We start from the raw sequence: 23708 nt of genomic DNA, 5'->3' as shown, positions 1-23708 counted from the left end.
CGGCTATTTACCATCAGCTGCTGTTTTCCAGAAGCCGGAGTCAGAAGATGACATACAAAATGAGACAATTACGAGAGAACCACTGGGGAAAAGTAAGTTTATAACTGGGCGGATATGAAATTAAAAAGGACAAGATTAAGAACAGATAAAACTCTGTACTTAGAACAATGCTAAGATTGAGGTTTTTCTAATGCAAATTGAACTACCACAGTCATTAAAACCAGGTCTGCCCTTCTCTCATTACAGTCATTACAATGGCAAGATAAAAGCTGTAAGAGGGCTCTGACGGTGCTGAATGAGCTTGGAGTACCAGTCAGACACAAAAACACTTGCTATTCACAAAATAAAATGTGGGTATTTCTCACATACTTTGAAAACAATATAAAAACCACAGACAAGGCCATGTGTCAGCAAGTCCCTTGTGCACTAAGTTTATTTTATTTTTGTGATGGAACTCCACCATTGGTTACTCTACTTGAGGTATTTAGCCAAAATCCAGTATATAGTCATTAAAATAACTACACTGCCTTAGAGCTATGTAAAAACATTTGTACAAAATTTGTGTCAAATGTCAAATAAATACATAAGTTTTGATATTTATGTAAAGAAAAAAGTGATTTAGATACTCTTACAGTTAAAAAAAAACCCTCGCCGTTTCACATATTTTAGGCAAACATTCAGTTTTACATTAAAAGAGACCTCAAACTGAAGCCCAGGTACAGGTCAAATACAAATGTATAAACTTAAAAGTGCCAACAAACAAGATAATTCAAGTACAGTAACTGTTAAAAAAAATATATATTTATTTCAATTTTCAGATGCTTCCAACAGGTACAGGTCATCAGGATTTAAATAAGACAAGAAAACATTTGAGATAAAGGACAAGAAACATTTTGTTCCAGAATAAAATAGAAATTGTTAATCCACCATTTTAGAAACAGAAAAGTCCACAGCAACTTATAAAAAAGAGACTTAGGAGTTTATTTCTGTTTTGAATATGGCCTGGAAGAATCACAATTTATATCCCAGCCACCAGACGAAGACGACTTGTCTGTATCCATGCTCTGACTGTAAGCAGATAGAAAATAATTGCCCCCTTCTTGGTTCTGATTTGCAGAAGAAATTTGGTACGTTGTTCCCAGAAAAGTCTGATGAGTGAGTACATTAAAGTGGCTGAACTGATGGGACATGTTTAATTGTCTGCTATAAACTTGGAAGTTATTGAAAGGAGCTTGTTCAACCGAATTGTGTTTTTCTCCTTCAGCAGAGCACGTTGTAGAAACTGGTGTAATTGGTTGTATCTCTTCCAAGTCAATTTTAGAAGTCTTTTCTATCGAGCCAATTTGTGCTTTGGGAGATAACTCTGTCACTGATAAGCAGCTTTCTTTTGTGTCTGCTCCATGTGAGCCCTTGGCCTCTGCCTGCAAAGCTTCCAAATGAGTATCATACTTGGAGGCATCGTTGCAGATTTCTATTTGTGATGTTTCATCCCCTGAATCCAGAGACATGTCCTCCTCATCCTTTTCATCGGTTTCTACAAGAACTACATTAAAAAAAAAGAGAAAGTCCTATTCTATTGAAATACAAGCTTTTGTTAGAAAAGCTATACACTACTCACAGAGTGTTACGCTTCAGGTCTGCAAGTCCAATATCACTTAAGTCTTGGTCTTCTGCCACTCTTGTTCACTTACTCAACAACCACACTTAACCCTCTGTGTGAGTGTCCAGTTATTCCGATGCTAAAAGCTTCTGCGCATTGTGTTCATGTTTAGTGTTGGGAAATCCCAACTCCCAGCTCCAAAGGGGTTAATGTCAAAACAGCATCTAAAGTTACACAGTAGGTGAGTATTTGATCAGACAATTAAAGGAGTACAATTACTGACATCCCAGTCCTTTTGTTACGGTTTCTAAAAGCTATCATTAAGTCTATCCTTTTCCTGAAAACAGACTATGGCTACTGTCTCCACCACCACCTTAGCCTACAACTCTCTATTAATTAGAGATCTCCTTTGGTGCTCCATCCCAGCTGCTTTTCCCCCATCATTTAAAATAGAAAAAGAGTAGCTTGAGAGTTGGGTTTTCCTTGCCATCTGTCCTGTTCGTTGACAAGAGTAAAGGCACGCTATCTCAAGGACCTCCACCCCACACATCTATTTAGCTAAAGAAAGCGAAGTGTGTTTAATATTACCTGATTGTCTGGTGTGAGCATCAGGGGGAGGAAGGCTGTTTTCTTCAGTAACAGAGTTGTGATAGCCAACGAGACTTTTAAAATTTTGCATAAAGTCATCAACAGTAGCAACCACTATTCCGTTATCAACGTAATTTGAAAGGGTTTTGAGATTCTTTTCTAAATACATAAAAAGAGATTTTGCATTAATATTTAGCACCTATTATCAAAAGAGGGAGAAATAATCATAAATTTGGGGTTTACCTGTTAAGAAGACAACATGTCTCTGCTGTATGTTTTGAGCCTGAAGCCTGATAAGACACTCTAATTCTGGAGCATTTCGGGTTTGGGAATCACAATGATGGTAAGAGAGAATCTCAACCAAGTGCTGCTTTTGATAGGTGTTCAGAAGGGTCAGCAGGCTCAGGGCGTTAGCGTTCATTCTGTAACGGGGGAAAAGCACACTATTAGAAAGATACTTGACTGGAGGTCAATCTAAATATTAAAATTAAAGTCAAAAGACAAACATACCAGCAAGTTCTACTTAATCAGGTTTTCGAGAGCATAATTAAAGCTGAAGTGTTTTAACAACTGGTATTTGAGTAACACTACTTACCTCCCCAGCTCTTTAAGTTTTTTTTGTATTTTGCAGTGGACTTTCCACTGCCATTTCCCATCTGGGGTATTGAGATCCTCCAGAAACTTTAAGAACTGTTTTAGTTTATCTGTTTCGGAGATATTGAATAGAAGTTAAACATTGTGGTATGCAAACTGAAAATAATGCTTCAGTTTATACATAAAGCTTCTTTCAGTTTTCATCAAAGCAGTTACACAACTATGAACACCAGCCCCGGTACTGCAGGTTTTCTTCCCAGCAGATCAGCCAACAACAGCGTTCCAAATCTGAGCTGCTTGTTTGTAGGTCAGATGCCGAGCAGGGGTATCCGCTTACGTAAAAGCTGAATTCAGTCATATGTGATCTGCCTTGCTAAAATATATTTTAAAAACTGGTAACTTCATTAACTATTCCATTTCAAATAAAGAAAGAGTGAAAGAATCTAGTTTTTCAATTTTTTTTTCTAGCATATTTGTGGAATGAGTACTAAGGAATAGAAGGTTCCATGTACATAACTACACAATCTAACACCAACTTAAAAAGAGAAGCCAAGATCTCCAAGACCTCGTTCCCCAGAAACATGTTCTCCAAAAAGCCCACTGAGGTAAGAAAGAGACCGAATTAGCTGAAGTTCTCAAAAAAAAAAAAAAAAAAAAAAAAAAAAATCCCCCAAAAACAACCCCAAACACCCTCACCAAAAATAGGTAGAAGACTTGGAAATGACAAGACTTGATTCCTCACTGCGATGGGAACGGCATCTCTCATATACTAAAACGTTAGGCTTTTTCTGTCTGTTTTAAAGCTTTAGAAAACATCCCACTTACCTATAGTGAGGGACTCCGGATTAAGGACAGATTCATCTGACACAACAAAACCACCAGACACAAACAATTCATTGTAAGTGTGATTTTTCACATCATCCAAACTGTCGACACCCGCAAAGCTGACACAAGAAAGTCTTTTCAAAGTCACCAAGCCAGGTATCTGTTTAAAAATGTTAGAAATCAGAGATGTATACCAAAGGCCATACGAAAAAAGAAACTAGAGAACCTTCCTACTTATTAATACCAAATGTCAAACTTCAAAACGCAAAGATTTATTATTTTTTCTCATGCCTGGGGAGGAGCTCTCTCAAAAACATTACAGGAATGAGACCGTGGAAGTTGCGCACTTCGATTATTTTGACTTTCCGTCCAGCAGAGGTTTATAGACCCTGGCTGGTGGGAACACCTGCGGGAGGTCATCTGCCAGCTGCCTTCACCTGCTGTTAGAGCATCACAGAACTAGAAGGGGAACTACTCAGGCCTCTGTACAGCTTTACAGCTACTAAGACTAAATATGCATTAGTACATATAGTTACAGGTATATGATGCAACAAGACCAGGCATTTACCACAACCATTTTTGTTTCTTCAAGCAGCAACTAAACACAGGACATGGTTTAAGCACTATATTGTTACGAGAAAGTGGCCTTGCTCAAAATGAGCTCATCACACTATGTTTTAACAGTAGCTTTCTATAGTACACATTTACTTATGTGAAATACCTTATGGATGAGGTTGGCGATGTCTTCATTTTGGATAATTATCAACAGTTTATCTAAAGCAGCTCTTCTTTTAAGGAACTGTTCTGGATGGCACTCTGTATTACCTAACTTTGTAAGATATTCCTAACACCACAAAAAGAGAAGACGGTGAAGAAAAAGTGAGTGAATCCCCACACGATGACCATGTTAAGTTTCCTGTTAAAATGAATCTGAGAGAGACAGGTTTCCTTGTCTTTCCGATACATTATTTGGAAGGATGCACCAACACAGAAACGTCAGTCATTCTTACAGAACCGCGCATAAACGGCCAACCTCCCGTCTATCGAAACTGCAGGAGTTTTCAAGTAAAGCTAGAATTTTTTATCATTTCACTTTCATCTAACACATTTAAATACAGAAGAACAGTAATCTCCGAAAGTTACCTGTACCATTAACTGGAGGGGGAGGGGAAAAACCCCCGAAACCACACACGCTGACACTTCATATCCTCTCTCTAAAATGGCAAGCTATCCCATTATTGCCTTTGTTATCTTTTTTCTGTAAGGCCACCCCCTGGCAGTATCTTCAGAAAGAATCAAACTACAGCCTGTTCTGCTTTCCAACTATGAGAAAGAGACTGACGTAAAAGCTAAATAGAAGCAAGACTCCCTCAGAGCCTCAAATGACAAATGGGACAGGACAGCCTACTTTCACAATTCAACCTTTTTTGAAACAAATTTCAGACTACCTTATGTTTGCAAGTCCAGTTTTATACATTCTGATTTGAAAGGCACTCTATTCTAATTTAACACTAAAGAGAGGTTGAACTAGAACATACTTACCTTGATTTCTTTGCAGAGAACGCTTTCTTCCTCTTCATGAATATAAAATTTCACAGTGTTTTTCTGTACATCTTTAATAATTTTGACCAAACTGTTAAATACTTCAGGTTTTAACTGGCTTATAAAATCAGAAAAGGCTGGTTGGGTTGAAATGTTTAAGTTGTCTGGGGATTTCTGTGTCTTTTCTGGTGGCTCCGTCAGATCACCACTGGAAGAGGTCTGATCAGACGTCAACACATCCTCTCTTTTAGCATTCACACGATCTATTTCTTCCTTCACTACGGGTAAGCTTGACAAATGCTGCTCATTAGAATCCAGATCTTCCACCACGTTATTACACAATGGCTCCGATAACAATGTGGTGTCCGAGTCCCTGCACACGGGTAACGTGTTGGGTGGAGGATTCAGTACAGCGTTTCCAACCACTTCTGCTGATTCAGGACTGGAATAAGCTGGTGGAGTCTGCCGAACGCAGGAGGACAAAATAACACTATTCAACTTTTCACTCAGTGTCTCTATATATTCTTGGACAGAAGTCTCTGATGCCTGTAAACATATGTATTCAGAAAGTCTCATTATCCTCTCTCGGGCAGAGAAGACCGGAGTGGACATACCACTGACATACGCGACATTCTTCTGCTGCAAAATTTCCTGAACCTTTCTTGCAAAGAGATTATATTCTTCTAATAGCGTAGTCTCTATTATTGCACTAATGGAATGCTTAGTTGTCAGAGGGTGATCTGCTAGCCCACACTGATCTTCAACTTTCTCCACTTGCCTCGGATAAAGTCCATCTTCTGCTGTCCCTTTTTGTGTGTCTGAAAATGGAGAGTATGGAAACTGATAATCAGAACTTCTCTGTCTACTTATTACTCGGGGGTCATTAGGAAAGGCATCCGTTGGTGGTAAATACAGCAGGGGTTCTTCTGTTGATTTCAGACCTATATAGGAAGAGTTCATCATCATCATCTCATGTTTGAAAGTCATGCACAACTGATATACTAAAACCTCCAAAGCACAGTTTAAAACAGCATTACTATTGTGCCTCCCCCCTCCAATCAGTTTAAATCCAAAGACTCAAGTGTTACTGTCTGCTGAGGTACAGAAGCCCAGAAAACGTAATAGCTCCTAAGACTGTAGGACAATAAAGTCAAAGTTTGCTCAGAAAAGCAAAACACAAGTAATTTTCCCAGAAATAATATCTGATTTAGGCATAACAGAACTGCCTTATTTAAAAAAAAAAAAAAATCAAATTAGAAATCAAACAGGGTGACAAATTATTCAAATATTTTCATTTGCTACTAGGTTATAATCCTCAGACTTTCAAGAGGCTTATTTTAGCTGCATGTTACCTTGTGGAGTTAGACTGCAAACTGCATGTCTGGTCTCACAACTGAGAAACAAAATTTTTTTTTGCTTAAAAAGTTAGGACATAAGTTATGGTAATTATTGATATCCAGAACCAGTAACGCTGCAAGGAGCGCTGAAAGCCTCTCATAATCCAAACCTCAGCTCGTTTCCACGGCATACAGTTTATTCACCATCCACATTCAAAACTATGGTTTTGTTTGTTTTTAAACCAAATTTAACACTTTGTGGCAATTAATGATATATATATACACACATAGGTATTTCAGTATATATGTGTTCCATAAATACTTCAAAGGAAGCTTTTTTTTTGTTTTTCTATGAGGTTTTTTTGGGGGGGTTTAAGTGTTAAAGCTAATACAGTTATAAGCAGAAAACCAGATTTCTGGAACAGAAGCAATAACCAAAATAGTACAGACAGTTGCTAAAAGTTAGTGTTCTTTTGGAATGCAGTCATTTTTGTAGCCAGTTAAAAAAGTTATATTCAGCCCCTAATTTAATCATGTCCATTCGGGTCCAAAAGGAAAAGATCTGCCACTAGCAGGATCCCTTTTTCATGGTGACAGTGTCGCCTCATAGTTACTTCATGCCACAAGAGTTACACAGAGAAACGAGATATGTGGTCCATTTTATTTTCCTTTTTAATGAAACTAGATATTATTTCTTCATCCTTCAAAGCGCATTCTTTGAGTCTGCCCAAATTTCAAGTTTTCTTTAAAAATCACTAAACACAGATGTAAATCAGGTTATTCCAAGTAGTTCCATTCTATTTTATTTGAACCTTTTATTTCTGTTGCCCTGTACCTTCAGTGTAGATCCACACCTTTTGCATACACAAGTATATTAATTTTTAATGACTTTGAAAAACTCAGTACCAAATCATAATGTTAATGAGTAAGCTTAGTTTAAGCTCATTTGAGAGATGAGGCACTTAAAACATATTATGTATCTCATTCTTGAGCTGCTCCGCACTTACAAGCTACATCACTATTGTAACCAAGAAACATTATGCTATAAGCAAGTCTTTGTAAGAAGATTAAAAGCTATACTACAGCTTTAAATTTGGGGCTGTTTTTATAACTTCTTACACTTTAATCCAGCTAATCAGTTGCATACCAATTTTTAGCCATGACATTTTGTTCTGTGGCTCTCCTGCCTGCATCCCCAGTACAGGTAAAATTTCAAATCCCAAGGTTATTGAAAAAATTAATCTACAATCCACTCATCCCAATTTGATGGAAAGTTTCTACAGCAATTATATCAGGAAAAAAGTTTTCAAGATATATATGATTAAGAACTCATTAGGTTATTCTTCAAAGGTGATTATTTAAAGCTTTCCAGAAAGAAAGAAACTTTGCTTTAAAAACAAAAGCCTTTGTTTTTACTAGGGGTTTTCTTAAAAAAACGTTAAACAGAATGTAAACAGAAAGACATACCACTGAATATGAACATAAATCAAAAATATTTTCTAACATAAAGAACAGGATTTAAAAAATCAAAAGGACTATTTAAACTCCAGGTACCCTTATTTAAACAGAATTCTCTAAAGGTGGCATCCTTCATAGATCTATACCTTTGGGTCACAAGCCTTCCCTAAAAAACGAATACATGAACAAGGAGCAAACCCCAAATAAACAAACGCTCACTTCAACAACTGTTAAAGTATGATTTATGATTTCAAACATACTCTGTTGCTAATGTCTTGTCACTGGCTACGTCAAAGAAACCAAAAAGAGAACTGCCTGAAAACAATCTTAGAAAGCACAGCTGCTGAAGAGCTGCTGAAGTAGTTTATCCTCGCAGACCAAGAGTCAAATTCTTCACTGCTTAAGAGAGATCCTTATACAGTGACTCCAAAAAGAGGATTCTTGGGCAGATTTTGAAATCATGACAAAATGACAAAGAAAGCTTAGAACGTTCTGTTTCTTCACATCCAAGATTAACATAATCAAAAGCCATCACTTTTAAGAATGCTAATGCATTAATCTTCTCTTACAAGAGAAGAGTAAGTAACAACAAACACCATTTTTGTGCTTTATGTCTGAAGCCAAAGAAGAATCTCTAATTCAAACCAAAACCAAGTTAGGATGGGTTTGTTAACACCCGCCTGTGCCCAGGTTAGCTTTCAAAAATAAGACTCGGGTTTGCTTACTGTTGCCAGAAGTTTAGACTGTGATCATGAAGAAATGAACAATCTGACGATACAAAAGTCGTCCAGACGAGTTGAAGACCTATGAACAACTGCCTCCTCCAACACCTTCTGCTGTTGTTGGGGAAGAAGCAAGACAAACCCCCCACTCCTCAAATCACAAACTATGAAGAGTGACGATGAAGACTATGAAACTATGAAGATTCTTAAAGTAACTTTAGCTGAACATGACCCCTGTATCAAAAGTAAAACATATTTTTGCTTAAAAAGAAAAAAAAAAAAAAACAAACAAGAGATTGCTCATTTGCCTTCCTGCAGTTGAAGGAAGTCTTTCATCAGAGATGAAAGAGATTGATGTTCTCTGAATTCCTTTCTGTACTTGCTACAAAGATGAGTGACATGGGAAGCCACTGGATTTAGAAAGCAGTTTCAGAAAAGAACAAAGCTTCCTTTAAATTATATTACTGAATCCATCTTAATTAATGAACCGAATCCATCTTAATTAGAACCAAAATTCAAAGCCATCTAGAAGATACTATAGAGGAAGATATGCCTAGTAAAAATAAGACATCTATATGCACACTGGCCATTTCCTCCAGGAATAAGCCACTGTCCAAACCACTCTACAGTCTCCATACTCTCTAACTTAGGAAAATAATCGAGCAGGCTTTTGATGTTTGGCCCTTAAAGAAAGTACAGAAAACTTTATCCAGAACTACCCTGCAATTTCGTTAAAAGGCCTATGAACACTGTGAAGAGAAACCTGTTTTCCCTGACATTCTCCCTTCTCAGCCAAACAAACAAAAAGCTGCTAACTACCCAACTGGATGAATATCAGAAGCTTCCAAGAGACAGATTCCAGCATTCCTGGAACACCATCAGAAATCACAAAGTTTTTATTCAGAGAATGCAGTTAATAAATTCTATCTGGATTTAGTCATAAGACAACTTGATTTGTAGCCTTGAATTTAGAGCTCCTGATGACTATTCCTACAGCCCAGTTTCCACATCCTTCAAATCCATGCTTTTATGCTCTCCCAAGACTTGACACTATCAAGAAATAGAACAAGAAGCTTTTTCTATAAGATTATTTAAGATGTAAATGATTAGATAAGGACAAGACTTTGAAGCACTTCCAGTAGAAGAGCTTGATACAGAAAGAAGTAGACCACTTTCATTAAGAACACATCTCTCATGGCTTTTCTGGAGCCCCAGTTGCAATTATCTGCCCATCCAACCTTTCAGTAGAACCGAGCAAGTTCAAACACTGAATTCAAAAGTTATGTACCTCACCAGACAAACAGTCAAGCATTCACATTTCTACATTATGTCAGTATGTACCCAAAGCAATATTCTCCACCAGTATCTGTTTTCAGCAGATTTCTGTGTTAAACAAGTATCAGAAACAACTCCATAGGCTATAAATATGCTTGCGTACCAACACGTGACCCAAGAATGGGATCTATGAAAGACAGAAACCTTTAGAACTTGTTTTCATTCACTATTTGTAGCAACATAAGAGTTAAACCCATCTTACCTGTAATTGGAATAAGTTTCCAGTGCATTCCAACTTCTCCTATATTATTTGAGTTGGAATGTTGCCTGCGATAAACATGTTCTATAGGTGTGCTAGGACAAGGACTGTAGTCTTCAAAACTACTTACACTTCCAGTGCTTGCTTCCTAAAAGACAATAAAAATTCTCAGCTCAAAACTTTTTCTTTTGGTAGCTATTAAGCTTTTACATTCTCAGCAGCTGACAGTAAGAACGCACCTGACTTCACCTGCATATTGGCAATTTCGCCACCAATCAAGGCAAGTCGAACTTGGAAATGTTTACATGAGGTACTTATATATTTTATTTACCTGTTTGATAATTTCTGAGACAGATATCTTTGCTGATGTTCTATCATTAAGTAAATAAGGCAGTCCTGAGCACATGCCTTAGAGTACAGAAACTGAGTGGGGCAGGCAAAGAGGAAAAAAGAATTAGGAAATCTGTCTCCTTAGCCTTTTTCCAGGCTGTTGTCTTGACAGCTGACGAAAGCCAAGAGATGTTGGCATTAATAAGGAACTGCCGGCAACTAGTATCAAACCCTTGAACAATCCAATTTCATCCCACGTCCCAGACAGTTAGATGCAAAACAGCACGGAGATTAAAGGTAGGACAAACTCCTTCCTGCTCCATGACTTAGAAAGCAGGCTTTGTGTATAAGCATCAATACCACACATCATAGAGCAACCACTCTGTAGAGTAACGTGATTGAGCAAGCAGCCGGGGCCCTCTGAACCCTAAGCCCAAGAGCCTTCTTCAAATGGTGTTCTGCCAGTTATATGCTGTCATGAAAAGTATGCATGGAACACATATACACCACTGCACCAAGAGGGCACATCAAGAGAGCTAGGCAGGCATTGAAGTGCTCAGAATTTTTCAACTCTGCTCCTGCCAAAAATGAAATAAAACCAATTCCCCAACCATCTTTAATACCCATAGAGCATTTAAGACCTTCCACTACACATGTTTCTTAATGCTTCTCACTCAGACTCTGCTAGAGGGACAGACACAAGCCCTTTGTCTTTCCCACAGTAGAAGAGCAAAAGATAAGGATTGCAGGATCCACACTTGTGTGCACAAGGAGGGCATTTTCCTGCCCTATAAAATCCCTGCTACTATTAAGTAGGATAGAGAATACACTTTGAAGAGGCTGGACCAAAACCAATATCCAAAACTGGAGCAATAACTACAATTAGAGCAAAAAGGTGCTTGATGATTGTAAAGCAGTAAGAATCACTTTATTAACCCTGAGGTACTGTCACTAGAAAAGGTCGTTAACACACACAGAAACAGTCAGCTGAGGTAAGCTGTGAATTTTTGCTGTTAAGGTAACAATCCAGAACCCATAAAGCATATTTTGTTTCCAAAGACAATCAACTTAGTTTTGCCAATCAAGGCAAGAGAGAGAGCTGTCATTAAAAAGGAAACAGCTCTCATTTTGCTTCTCTAGAGTAACTATTGACCACCTGTGGATAAACATTCTTGTTTAAGATACCCCCAACCAACTCTAAATATCAAACCCAGATTGCCATTCGGCTTCTTTTACTGTCTTGCTTATGACTAGAAAGCAACAGGTGAAAAAAAGTCTCAGAATGATACAGCCTACAACTGATATATTTATTTTTGGTTTGCACTTGGGGAGAGAAGAGGGAAGAACTCTGGATGCATAAGCTTTGAAGTAGATTGTCTCAATTTAGATCTGGGAGCAGCCTGGTCAAAAAAATAGGCTCGTTTCTGTGCCCAAAATGGAATTTCATAATTATGACAAGTTGTCATATCCAAACCACCTATCAGGTATATAAGGTTAAAGACTAAGCAGTACACAATCATTAATGGCCTCCCCTGCAACCATTGCTGAGAGTGTCCACATGGAACTGCAACTACTGCCTTATAAGCTATTTTCTGGAAGAGCAACAGCTAGGCAGTAACTATGATGAGGAACTCTCAAATCTCTCCTTACTGTGTTTCAGGTTCAACAAACCTCATTACTCTTGCCAGACCAAGAACCACTCCCAAAGGAGGAGGAAGATGGAAGGCGGTATGCAAGCTGTTACAGTAACACTATACCTGTTCCATGCAATAACTGCATAGATTGCTAAAAAACCTCACCACCATAAGCAAGGTGAGAGCCAGAATTGAGTATCTTTTTTCTACAAGAGACAGAAGACAACGGCAAGGCTTTGGTCTCAGCAGACATGAAAAACACGGTCATACACAGTACTCAGCAACAGAGTGACAAGTTTTGCTGTCTATTGCTGGAGCAGCTGCATATGACACTTACTGTAAAACTAGGGAGGAACACTGACCATGGGGTTTCTTCCATCTTTCAGGTTATTTTAATCATAGTTTTATTACAGAAAGAGTAGACATAAAGAACCAGGAACACACATCTTAAGATTTAAGAAAATTTCCACATCCACTCCTACCAAACAGGAAAGCTTCTTCACAGGAAATTTAGTGCTCATCTGTATTTCCTATGTAAAAAAACCATAATATCTTTTTCATTCAGTCTCATACCATTAATGAAAATAGTACATTCATTATCAGCATCTACCTACGTGGCAGTTTCACTTACTTTTAAACGTAGTGTGTGTTCAAGGCTTACTTCATTAGCTGAAAGCCGGAGATCAACATCAACTGGGTAGGGTAAGCATGCCACATCAGTTTCCAGTACCACTGGGCTCTGTGGGTCCTTAAAGTTAATATTTTCAGCCTTAGCAGTATTAGGAAGCTCATGATCATCTTTGTCCTGTGCTGGAATGGATTCATATTCATATTTTTGTCTCATATCCTCTTCAATTTCATCAGTGCTTAATCCTAAAGCTTGATTTACAGACTGCGCCAACGATGAATCCAAGTGTCCTGCACTAGTTAGTCTTTCTAAAACCAGTTTAACGAGGCCATGTGTGTCATTAACAGCAGGGTCAGATACATCTTGCTGCCTCAAGTCAGTATCATGTCCACCAAGACCAGAATTAACTGAGAAAACAGAGTGTGGCGAATCCGAGGTTCTGCCCCCTTAGAACAGGGGGAGGAGGGAAAAGTAATCCATTACTAAGTGTTAAAATAAAAGCAAAACCAGACACCACCCCCACCACCTACCCACAGTCTCACTCTTTAGCATCAATTCATACTGTACACATACATTTATTTTCTTAACAAAAAAATTTTAAACAGGTAGATGTTGATAAAAGGGTGGTTTCTAAAGCCAATAGTTTCCGCACAGATAAATAATCATAGTTTTTTAGGTCACTCAGTATCACAATATTTTATGTTTTAATAGAAGTCACATACGAAGATCTATGTATTTTATGGAAACCTTGTAAAATTCTCCAGCACTTGTTGATAGTGAGCAAAATATTTACTCGTGTCCAGCCTTATCACTGTTGCTCCAGAGGCTGATGAGTATCTTAATCCCTAACCTCACAAATTATTTTAGACTAAGCATAAACCAACTAAGCATAAGCCATAAAACATTACCATGCCTATTTACACTAAATGTAACTTTAGAACAGGGTTGTTATCCTCTTGGATGAGTAAATACCATAGGTACTTATTCTTCTTGGAAAGAGACTAATTTAAGTATATAAAGAACTCCTAACTCATTTATCATATATAGAAATATAATCATGTTTAGATACTTAAGCTCAAAATATTATAGGTAAGATTTTTTGCAAGACAAACAAATTACTTTAAGGTAATATAAAAACATAGATAGATGTTGCTATTTTGATATCCTGGAAGGAGTTAAGGCAAAATTTAAACAGATACTCTTGTGATGACAGCCAGGTAGAAATGAATTCACATATTTTACATTAACAATCAATGTAAAAAGATCCTGAAGACTCATGAACTTCCAAGCAGGAATCCCAAGATCCAGCATGTAGCCTACCCTCTGTCTCCACCATCCACACATACCAGTACCTTTTGTCCCTCTCAAAAGGGAAATTTATTCCTAAGAGCAGCTTCAAAAAAAAAAAAAAAATTCCACTTCATCTTCCAAAGTGATTCATCTACACATGAGAATGACTGGTGCTTGATGTTAATTCCCCCCCTTCTTTGTGCCACCCACCTCCCCAATTTTCCCTCTTCATTGCCTTGAGAAAAGGGTCAGGGAAACAGAAATCAAAGGGGGTTTTTTGGCAGATCATAAGTAAGCATCATAACATCTGCAATAATTATGTGAGGTTTGGATGTGGATAATTTCATGTCCAGAATAATTTTACTATTAGGATGTTTCCTTTGTCCCACTACACACATTACCGGCTATTTCAAAACTGTGCTCATGCTTAGAAGTTTAATTCTCCCCTTCAATGTAAATTTATTAGGTATTATAAGGAGTATTTGAGCCACAAAGAATTATAGCAATGCCTAAAGTCAAACTCTGCTAAAGGCATTACAGTATCAAGTACTCTATATTGGAAAGTCTGTGGACAGTTCCACAGCTGAGGGAACTCTGGAAGTCTGCCTTCTTTCTGAAGGGACTGAACGATGACAAGTCCCGTTAACTTGTCTTCTAGAAAGAGACAACCTACATAAAAATAAACTACATCTCCACTGATCGATGTCAGGCCAATGCTTAAATGACCTACCATGCATTAAAATATCCACAGTATGCAAAAATATTCAATCTATAGAGATTAAATGTTAAGCATGCTTTGAATTACAAGATGTAAAGAGGAGTAAACAAAGACTTTTCTTACCTTCATACTGACAACTATTCTCTGAAGATTCACTTATTTTTAAGTATTTCCGCAAATTTTCAGACTGTTTTTCCAGCTTCCTTTTCAGACCACTTTTATTTCTAAGGTCTTCAGAATCAGAGTCTCCACCTACATTTTTTTTCCTACACTGGATTAAGTTAATAAGTTCTTTGAGTCTATCGGGATCATAATCTCCAGAATGAGGCAGTTTTTGCTTGGCAGCAGTGGCTTCATATTTTGCACGGATTCTTTTCCCACTTTTTGCATTGGCAAAATCAGAGTCTTCTTCTGTGGCTTCATAGTCTGAGATGGGACTGAACTGTTGAAGTTTCCGATTTCCCTCCATCAATTCCTTAGCTCTAGAAACAGGTAGTTGATATGCCTCACAACCAAAAATATAGTTTTGCAAGGAGCTGTCAATATGAGATTTATTTTTTGGAGCAGAATAAAGAAATTTTTTGTCATCCAACCGTGATTCATACCGATATAACACAAATTCTCTATATTTTCCAGAGCCACTACAGCATCTTTTCAAATACTCATTTATATACCTTTCCACAACAGCATTGAAATCTGCAGTAGTGTCTTTACGAGACTGGATTAAAGCAAAATGTAGAGACTGAATAAACTTTGTGAATTCTGGAATGATTTCCTGATTTTCGTGCAACACCATGGTAGTTGAATTTTTCTGTGTTCCAAATGGAACACTTTTTTGTGCTGCCATAGGAGAAAAGGGAATTCACAATTAAAATCATATCATAAAGCTATAAACAAATGATGACTAGTTAGCAATATTCTGTATTATACATATTTGGTGAAACACAGTTTGGAATGACTGTGGAGAAGTAACTCAAAAGACAGGAAAGGAATTTTTTTGTGAAGTAACTAGCTTTAAAGCCTACTTGAAAGTCAACCTGCTCATAGTTACGATGAACATCTTCACAATTTTGTGGTAACCTGTATCCTATATACACGTATAATTTCCAATTTAAACCACTTCACTGACCCTTCTAGAAGGCGGCCACTTCAAAGGCTTACTAAGGTTTTACTAAGCGGCAGCCTGAGAGCTCCGTGCAAGTAGCAGGGGAAGCATTACTCCTTCCTATGCAATCCCCACCCATTCATTGCGCTGCTTCTAAGATCCCTGGGCTCTTATAAAATGATTCAGTTTAGTAACCCAGGAGAAACCTATGCGGCTTTTTCGATTCCTTTGCAAGGCAATACAACTCACTAAATCACAGAGACGCAACAGGAGCATGTGCGAAGAGCAGGATTTCCCCGTCCTGGGAAGCTTAGATCCCTTTTACCACATCCTTAAATCAGCAGCTCAAGGAAGCTCTAAGTTATATCCTTCTTTTATTTTATTGACCTATTCCCACTCTTCCCTCCTTCCAATCACAGACTGAAACTCTTCTCCATTCAACTATTTAAGCACTTCTGAAGACTCAAACCAGTGATTAACCTTGTATTTGACAGAAATCGGAGCTCACAAGTTTTGAAATGTCACAGCAGCAAGAACTGGAGTATTTTTAAGGAACTGGCATACACATACTTTAAATGTCATCTTATGTCCTATCTCCTCTTACCCGATCTATAACTGAGTGAATTTTCACAACTGTTACTTAAATAAGAAAGAACTAATAGGTTTATTAAAATAAGAAATATAGAGATAAGAATCTCTGCAGGCAGTTGCCAAGACAAGAACTCCTTTGTAAAAGTGAAATGCCTGGAAAGAGCTATGTTTTGACAATCTCACTTCTAACTACATCTGGCCAAAAAGGACTGCATTCTGCTACTAGTGCTACTTTATTGCAAATTTTAACTGTAAAAGATTAACTTTAAAGTCTCATCCCAAAGCACTAAAGTTCTACTAAAGCCACGTCTTTTTCAGTCCTCTTTTATTACCTGGTTGTATCAGTATTTTCTTTGCTCATTTACTCAGTTTTTGGTGCATATCCCAATGCAAAAAATTAATTACAGGTTACACTAAAGACTTCCAGATTTTTTGATGATTAAAGAAAGCCCTCAAACCTCTGAAGTGCAATGTTATTACTAGGGTACAGATCTCTCGGAATACAGATGCTCAGTTCTACTAAAACGTACAATCAAGAAATTTAAATAAAGTTTTACTTTCTAAAATATGAACAAATGAATCTAAAATATGTAGTGTGATAATTACTTTTGTGAAGAAATAAACACTTTTTGAACACCGTCACCATGACCACAGCCAATGCAAACAGTTGTTCTTAGTTTACACTAACACTACAAAGTCTGCAACAGAATATAAACAAACTTACTTGAGTTCACTACACCTCTAGGCTCTGGAAACAGAAACAATGCATGTAGCATGCGGGACCGTCCAGTTTGGTGGTCTAGAACAAAAGAAAATAAAATCAACTGAGAAGGAGAAGACCACTATGCTTCAAAAGTCTTCAAAAACCCTAAAAAAAAAATAAAATCCAAAACGAACTCAAAACCAAAAAACCCAGAGTATGCATACCATAAGGAGATATCATTTGCCAAGGAGAAAGAAGAAAAAGAAATCCTCTGTCCAGAAGTGGTTTCACAAGAACCTGTTTTCAAGCAAAAAAAGTATACCATTTCAAACAATCAAAGACATTTGCTCACTAGGAATACTCTTACTTTCTGCAGGCTACATTCCACCATGGGTAGAGAAGTGGCCTGATACAATACATAAGAATATGCCAGCTAAGTAATTCCAGTGAGATCATGGATCTTGCAAAACGCCTCCATTACTAGTTAGTAAAATTATTTTTAAAAACAGGAAGAGTCAAATCTGTTGCACTCACAAGTTTCTCTTTCTCTAGTTTCTGAAGTAAACCCTCCAAGTGACTACCAGAACGGGACTTCTCCACAACTTCATAAAGGCTACAGTACATGCCATTCTTCAACACTGACATGATACAAGGGTAGAAAGAGAAGGTAAGAAAAACAGAAACAAAATTATAATTCAGAACTTTTTAAAATTCTGAATTAAAAAAAAAAATTAAACTAGAACTATTTACCTTCTTTTGCTCCTAGGTAAGTTTCTTTATAGAATAACGCTGGTGAAACTTTTTTCTTCAACTGATCAATGCTGACAACTTTTTCAACCTCAAGCTTCTCAGGACTGGAGACGAAGGGTGGGGGGAGGGAGAAAAAAAAATAAAGACCTCTTCTTTCCCCTCATAGTCCTACCCTCATTGACTAAATAAGAACTATCAAATACATGGTCTTAAAAATCAGTTCCTTGGACTATCTTGTGAGCCAGTGGTGTTTATTCCTGCTGAGGAGTGTGTGTCACTTCAAAGGAAAACCAAACGAACAGAGATGCTGACAGTTATATGCGTGAACTAAAAGAAGCTCTGGATGCGCATGACTCGGGAGTCTAGTTTGACACATTTAAAGCCTCTAGTCAATGTGTATTTTAGATTTTCTTCTGAATATATCCCGAATTCGCCAGTCTCTACTAGCAAGAGTTTTATTTAACACAGCAATATTTTGAACTTATTCTTTAAATGGTAATACTCACAGCTTGCATGGAAGGAAAGGACGTGCTGCTGATTTCAAGGAAACGTGGCACAAAAGTTTGCCTCTATTCCAAAGCTGTCCCCTCCATAATGTAAAGTTTGATCTATCTAAATTAAGATGGAGAAAGACTAAGTGAAATGACTTGCTAGGTGGGACTGGAAGGAAATGGCAGTAAAGAGGCTGTGGAATCTCCAAAAGCAGATTAGGTAAAAATTCATACTAATACCAGACCAGACAATAGTATGTTAAATAATAAGTTAAAAGGTAACGGAAAGGGTGTTTACAATCCAATCTTGTGCTGACCTGCTCTGAGCAGAGTAAAGAGGTTGGTACGTTACCTGTACCTGTATATATAAGCATGTCCTTAATGCCAACATCTATGGAATGATGTGGTTCCTTACCACAACCGTCAACCCCTTCCATACATACTAATATTTAGCTCGAATGAGGTTCAAAAGGAAAGCAGGACAGAAAATTGTATTATTTGAAGTGCCATCAACAGCAGATTTGGGAACAGAAGATAAGCTTTTACTACGCAGTAAGTATAAAAGGAGGGGAAAAAACTCTTGATTTTGTTAGGTTCTGGTTTGTTCTGGTAAAAGAAGATACACGCTGAGGTGTCTGTTCAATCATCCAGTGCCAGGAGGAGATGCCTCCAGTCAGGATGGTACAGGATAACACTCAGGTATCCAGTCTATATAACTAAGCAATCATTCCAGTTACAGACAAATAAAACTACATGGGGAAAAATGTCCAAAATCTTCCATGTCTATACCATAAAAGCAGTAAGTTTCAATTCATTCTTACCTGTACTCCTATCTGTGTTGAAGCTGTTCGATCTAACAAAAAGAAAAAAGATAGAATGACTACTAGGTTGAGACAGAAACTTCTGGCTAGTAAATTTTACATTAAGGATATTTTATCAGTCTAACAAAATAACAACACTGATCATTTGCTCTCTAACTCTAAGCTATCACTGCTGCACTATCTTGTTCTATTTTAGATATCCTGATAACTATTTTTAGCACTACATAGTACAGTCCCCACATCTGGATGCCTTCCTACCAGCACAGGTATTGCATTGTACTGGTAATCAGCTTCCCATATAGATGACCTCTCCACGAGCATTGAGACGACACCAGTGAAGAGTTCAGTGACAAAGGATACAGAACACTTTTTTAGAATACTAAGCAAGAAAGTGCTGTGAACACTTTTATGTCTGTGAATTTCCTCAGTTATATAAAAAAACTACTTTATACAGGGATTCCACCTGGACAGAAGGCAAGTAGGTGAAAAGAGCAGTAGAACTGCTTCCTACAGGGGCCAGGCAGCTGCATAAAACCGATTTTGTCACCTCTTGCTTTGCATTAGAAGTATTTATTACGCTAAGTCCCTGTGACACGTCCATTCATTTCAGCACTGCTCATCTAAATCAATTCTAAGCTACTGCCAAAAGCAATGAATTCTTCATGCTGCTTGCAGTTCCAAACTCCTTTCCCAGCTTACCTTGATGGGGGCAAGAATTTTGGTGCTTGCACCATTTCATCTTTGTAAGTGAATGAAACCACAGCATAAGGACAAACATGTCTTGGTCTTCGCCTTATCTCATCAAAGCCATATTCATAAAAATAGTACTAGAAAAAGAAGTGAACACAATGTTAAATTAGAAGCCAAACATTAACTGGTATATAAAGCAAGTTATAAGTTACTATAATAAATAGTAATAAATAGCAAATAGTAATAAACCACAAAAAGGAACATTTATGTCCCTTTGACCAACACCCTATTTCTTCAAAAGCTGATACTTAAAATAAGGAAGCTTTTAAATGCTATTCTCATATGTAGTTTATAACACAACCAATTAAGGTGGTTTTTTTCACCTTCTCCCTCCTTTACCAAACACTGACAGGATGGACACTACTTCAAGAGCTAATCAAGAATGAAAAAATAATTTTGCAACATTTACTTGAAAGTATATTCTTGACGAGGTAAGGGGCAATTAACAAAACCAAAAATATTTCACTGAGAATAGTGAATATGGCTATGAGTTTTGGAGTCCATCCTTAGTTCAGTCCCAAAATTCTAATGTTAAAGAAAAATATAAATTAAGGCAAGTTTGTAATGAAAAATGAAAACATACATTAATTTCCTAGCCATCTGATTCAGTGCCCAGCTCTGATTTACAGAAGTCAAAAGTCGTAATACTGAAGAGAATGCCTTCAAGTAAGTATCTCAAAATCTATGGACTTGATGGCATAATCTGACTGCAAGAGATTACTGCAATAGCAGAGATGCAACAGCTGGAAGAACAGAGATGCTTGGAACTGATTCCATTCTCTCCTCCCTCACTATCTCCAAACCTGAGAATTTGGTAACGGAAACAAAAGAAAAAAAAGAAAACTGCTGTTCTTCTCTAGCCAATGTTCTCCCTTTTAGGAGTCTCACTTAATGCCCACTAGCCAGTTCTACTTCTACACTTCAAACTCCACAGATCTCCTCCCTAGCCAACATTCCAGTCCCCATGTACATTCCCTAGCGATTTCCTGTTCCCCTGCATCCTAATCTGAAGAAGATCTTCTCCATCAGGTCCAGGTATAGGAAAGGAAATCAGGAGAGGCTGACATGTTGCTCTGTAATTTCTAATACAGGCATCTGTGGGCTACTGCTAAATGTACAGCAGACTGCAGCTTTACGGGACATGCTCAGTTTTTGTTATATCTTCAGTTACTATACCTCCACCATTTCAAAAGTTGTTTACAAAGTTACATATAAGAATTTAACGCACGCTCAGCTTTCCTCTACCTGAGTAAGTTCATAGGCTCGATAAGCCAACAAGGAGGTTACTTTATTTGCATTCTTTGAAACATGACACTCGTGCTTTGGTGTTGGATCTAACACACTCTTTGCTGTTGATTCCATTGCTTTCATACCAATGTGGTCATATATGCTTTTCATTTTTCCCTGTAATAAAGCAGAAGAATTGTAAGCATAAGCTTTTTCCTGAAAACTGGCAAACTTGTTCAAGTACCAAAGTAATTAAGAGCAGGGAAATGAAAACAGGCCATTAAAAAAGCCATTTATAGAAGTACGTTATTTTCATTCATTCAAAGAAAACACGGCATTTTCGCCTTGTATAAAAAATTATTATGCTTTATTTAAGCTCATCTGTCAACAATGGATTTTAAACCTGGTAGGGTTCTAGTTTCTCTATAAGCAGATAATTGTGTCAATGGAGTTCAATAACTTAGATTAAAACCACCTTTATTTTATCAGTAAGCAATATAATTCTTCATGAATAAGCTACATAAACTTACCTTTATTATTTTAAAAACAATCACATCTCCAGTTGCTCCAGCTTCTAGGGGATTAGGCTGCAATAAATCAGCATACCTGGAGACATATACACCTGAGAGGAGTATAAAAAAAACCCAACACATTATACTGAATGTTAAAACATTATTACAAGTTTAAGCAGCATTAAATAGGAGTAAAGCTCAATGTATACCAAATGATAAAAATACAACAATCTGTTTGGAGTATGATCAGGGAAAGGTGGAAGGGCATGTTCACCATTTCCAACTTCAAGACAATAGACCACAGCAGAATATGGACACAAGCTCAGTCTGAAAGGAGCACACCCACATTCCCGAAAGCGTTGCTGTGACCAAGAGGACAAACCCTGCCCAAAGGCTGTACAGATACTGCTTTCAGGTGGTTTTTTAAAAAACTGAACTCCTTCTGTACAATGTCCCATTGTGCAATGGGGAGATAAGCAGTGAGGGTATGGTTGAGAAATAAGGCATCTCCGCAACCTTTCATCTTAACAGCATTGACAAAAATACACTGGAATTTGGAACTGTGAATCGACACTCCCAGGGAAAGGTAAAATAATTTCTTTCTCTTCAACATTTCAACCATAATTTCATAGATTTGAAAGCCTCAAGCACACACTGTCATTTGTTGGTCTAGCTGACTGCCTCAGATAAAATAACTGTAACTCAACTCAGGTACTCAGAAAAGCATCCATTTTGCTTAGCTTCCACTCATTCCAAGTCTGTATTTAACTGCTTTAATAAATTGCTCCAGAACCTTTAACGGCTAAACCCATAAAAAATTATATATGCTCATATACCTTTCTTCCTCCCCCCTCTCATCCGTTCTGCTTTCAATATTTATTTTAGCACCTCTGCTCTCACAGAGGGTGACAAAATTATTTCTCAATTTTCAATTTGAAAAGCTTTGCAAAAGGAACTTTGCATCTTGCTCTTTCAAATCTCTTAACACCTTATGACTCTTTCAAGTCTCCAATTTATCTGTGCTCTTCTTGGATTTGTGGATTCAAGAACTTTGGTTCTATCTACATCAATACTAAGCTGAGCTACTATTTCCATTAGGTTATTTCTGAATGCATAAACATGTCTATGTGCATGTACAAATACAGAGGGGCACACAGCCATAGACTGCATTAGTTCTTTGGCTTCCTAGTTATACTGGGAAGACACAATATATTGGTTTGACTTAAGCCAAAATGAGAATTAGGTCTTCCCTTTGGGAAAATAATTTAAATGAACTAGTCAAAAACAGAGTTATGAGATAATGTTCTGATGACAATCTACGTTGCTAAAAATACCTGGGTGTGATGTTCCTACAATAAGTGACAAAAAAAAGGACTGGAAGTTTACACAACTGCATCACATTATCTGCCAACTCACACTGAATAACACCAACACATATAATCAAAAGATAGTTACCCATGGAAGGGCTGCCCAGAATTGTAATTTTGGAGTGTCCCACCTGCAGGCCCTTTTCGCATATGTTTTGGATCTGAAAAGAACAGACTTTTTTTTTAAACAATACTATCAGGAAAGTCAAAATATGAACAGAACAATGAGATACAACAATTACAGAATTTTGATTGAGCTAAAAAAGAGAAAAAAAAAAAGCAAACCCCCCAAAAAACCCTTACAAACAAAACCACCAAGAGGTAAGACTAGTCTAAATTGCCTTATGAACTGTTAATCTGTGCAAGTCCAACTGTCAGTATGAAGCAGTTACATAGACCCACCCCATCTTAAAAAAAAAAAAAAAACAAAACAAAACCAGCCTCCCTATACCTTAAACACACTTTACGAATGTTACCCGCTTTTAATAAACCAAGCCGAAGTAAGCCTGCCAAATGATTGAATACTTAAGAAATCCTGCTCTACGATAGCAGAAAAAGCACAGAAGTTCCCTTTCCATCACTTTAATTAAA

The 23708-nt window shown here is 37.4% G+C and overlaps 1 protein-coding gene across 3 annotated transcripts in view; it reads right to left on the bottom strand.

The window, feature by feature from the left end:
* Positions 1 to 84: 84 nt before the first annotated feature.
* The window catches only part of TASOR (transcription activation suppressor), a 33351-nt gene continuing 9727 nt past the window's right edge, over positions 85 to 23708 (bottom strand). Inside the window, exons 4-23 of one of the 3 annotated variants that reach the window (XM_074151481.1) lie at positions 23206 to 23278; positions 21769 to 21860; positions 21257 to 21415; positions 19961 to 20088; positions 19262 to 19293; positions 18456 to 18561; positions 17950 to 18053; positions 17734 to 17837; positions 17424 to 17496; positions 17217 to 17295; positions 14915 to 15630; positions 12796 to 13199; positions 10204 to 10348; positions 5150 to 5967; positions 4329 to 4451; positions 3608 to 3767; positions 2784 to 2892; positions 2432 to 2610; positions 2189 to 2347; positions 85 to 1543 (exon numbers count right to left, since the gene is read on the bottom strand). In XM_074151481.1, the coding sequence (XP_074007582.1) occupies positions 981 to 1543; positions 2189 to 2347; positions 2432 to 2610; positions 2784 to 2892; positions 3608 to 3767; positions 4329 to 4451; positions 5150 to 5967; positions 10204 to 10348; positions 12796 to 13199; positions 14915 to 15630; positions 17217 to 17295; positions 17424 to 17496; positions 17734 to 17837; positions 17950 to 18053; positions 18456 to 18561; positions 19262 to 19293; positions 19961 to 20088; positions 21257 to 21415; positions 21769 to 21860; positions 23206 to 23278 (4326 nt within the window). In that variant the 3' untranslated portion in view covers positions 85 to 980. Of the gene's footprint in view, positions 1544 to 1768; positions 1825 to 2188; positions 2348 to 2431; positions 2611 to 2783; positions 2893 to 3607; positions 3768 to 4328; positions 4452 to 5149; positions 6091 to 10203; positions 10349 to 12795; positions 13239 to 14914; positions 15641 to 17216; positions 17296 to 17423; positions 17497 to 17733; positions 17838 to 17949; positions 18054 to 18455; positions 18562 to 19261; positions 19294 to 19960; positions 20089 to 21256; positions 21416 to 21768; positions 21861 to 23205; positions 23279 to 23708 lie in introns of those variants that run through there. The other 2 variants (XM_074151480.1, XM_074151482.1) reach the window with 2 other exon arrangements.

The sequence above is a fragment of the Numenius arquata genome, chromosome 8 (assembly GCF_964106895.1).
Source record: "Numenius arquata chromosome 8, bNumArq3.hap1.1, whole genome shotgun sequence".
Classification (NCBI taxonomy): Eukaryota; Metazoa; Chordata; class Aves; order Charadriiformes; family Scolopacidae; genus Numenius; species Numenius arquata.
The sequence above is the reverse complement of the archived record's forward strand: the minus strand, read 5'-3'. Positions and strand labels throughout refer to the sequence as shown.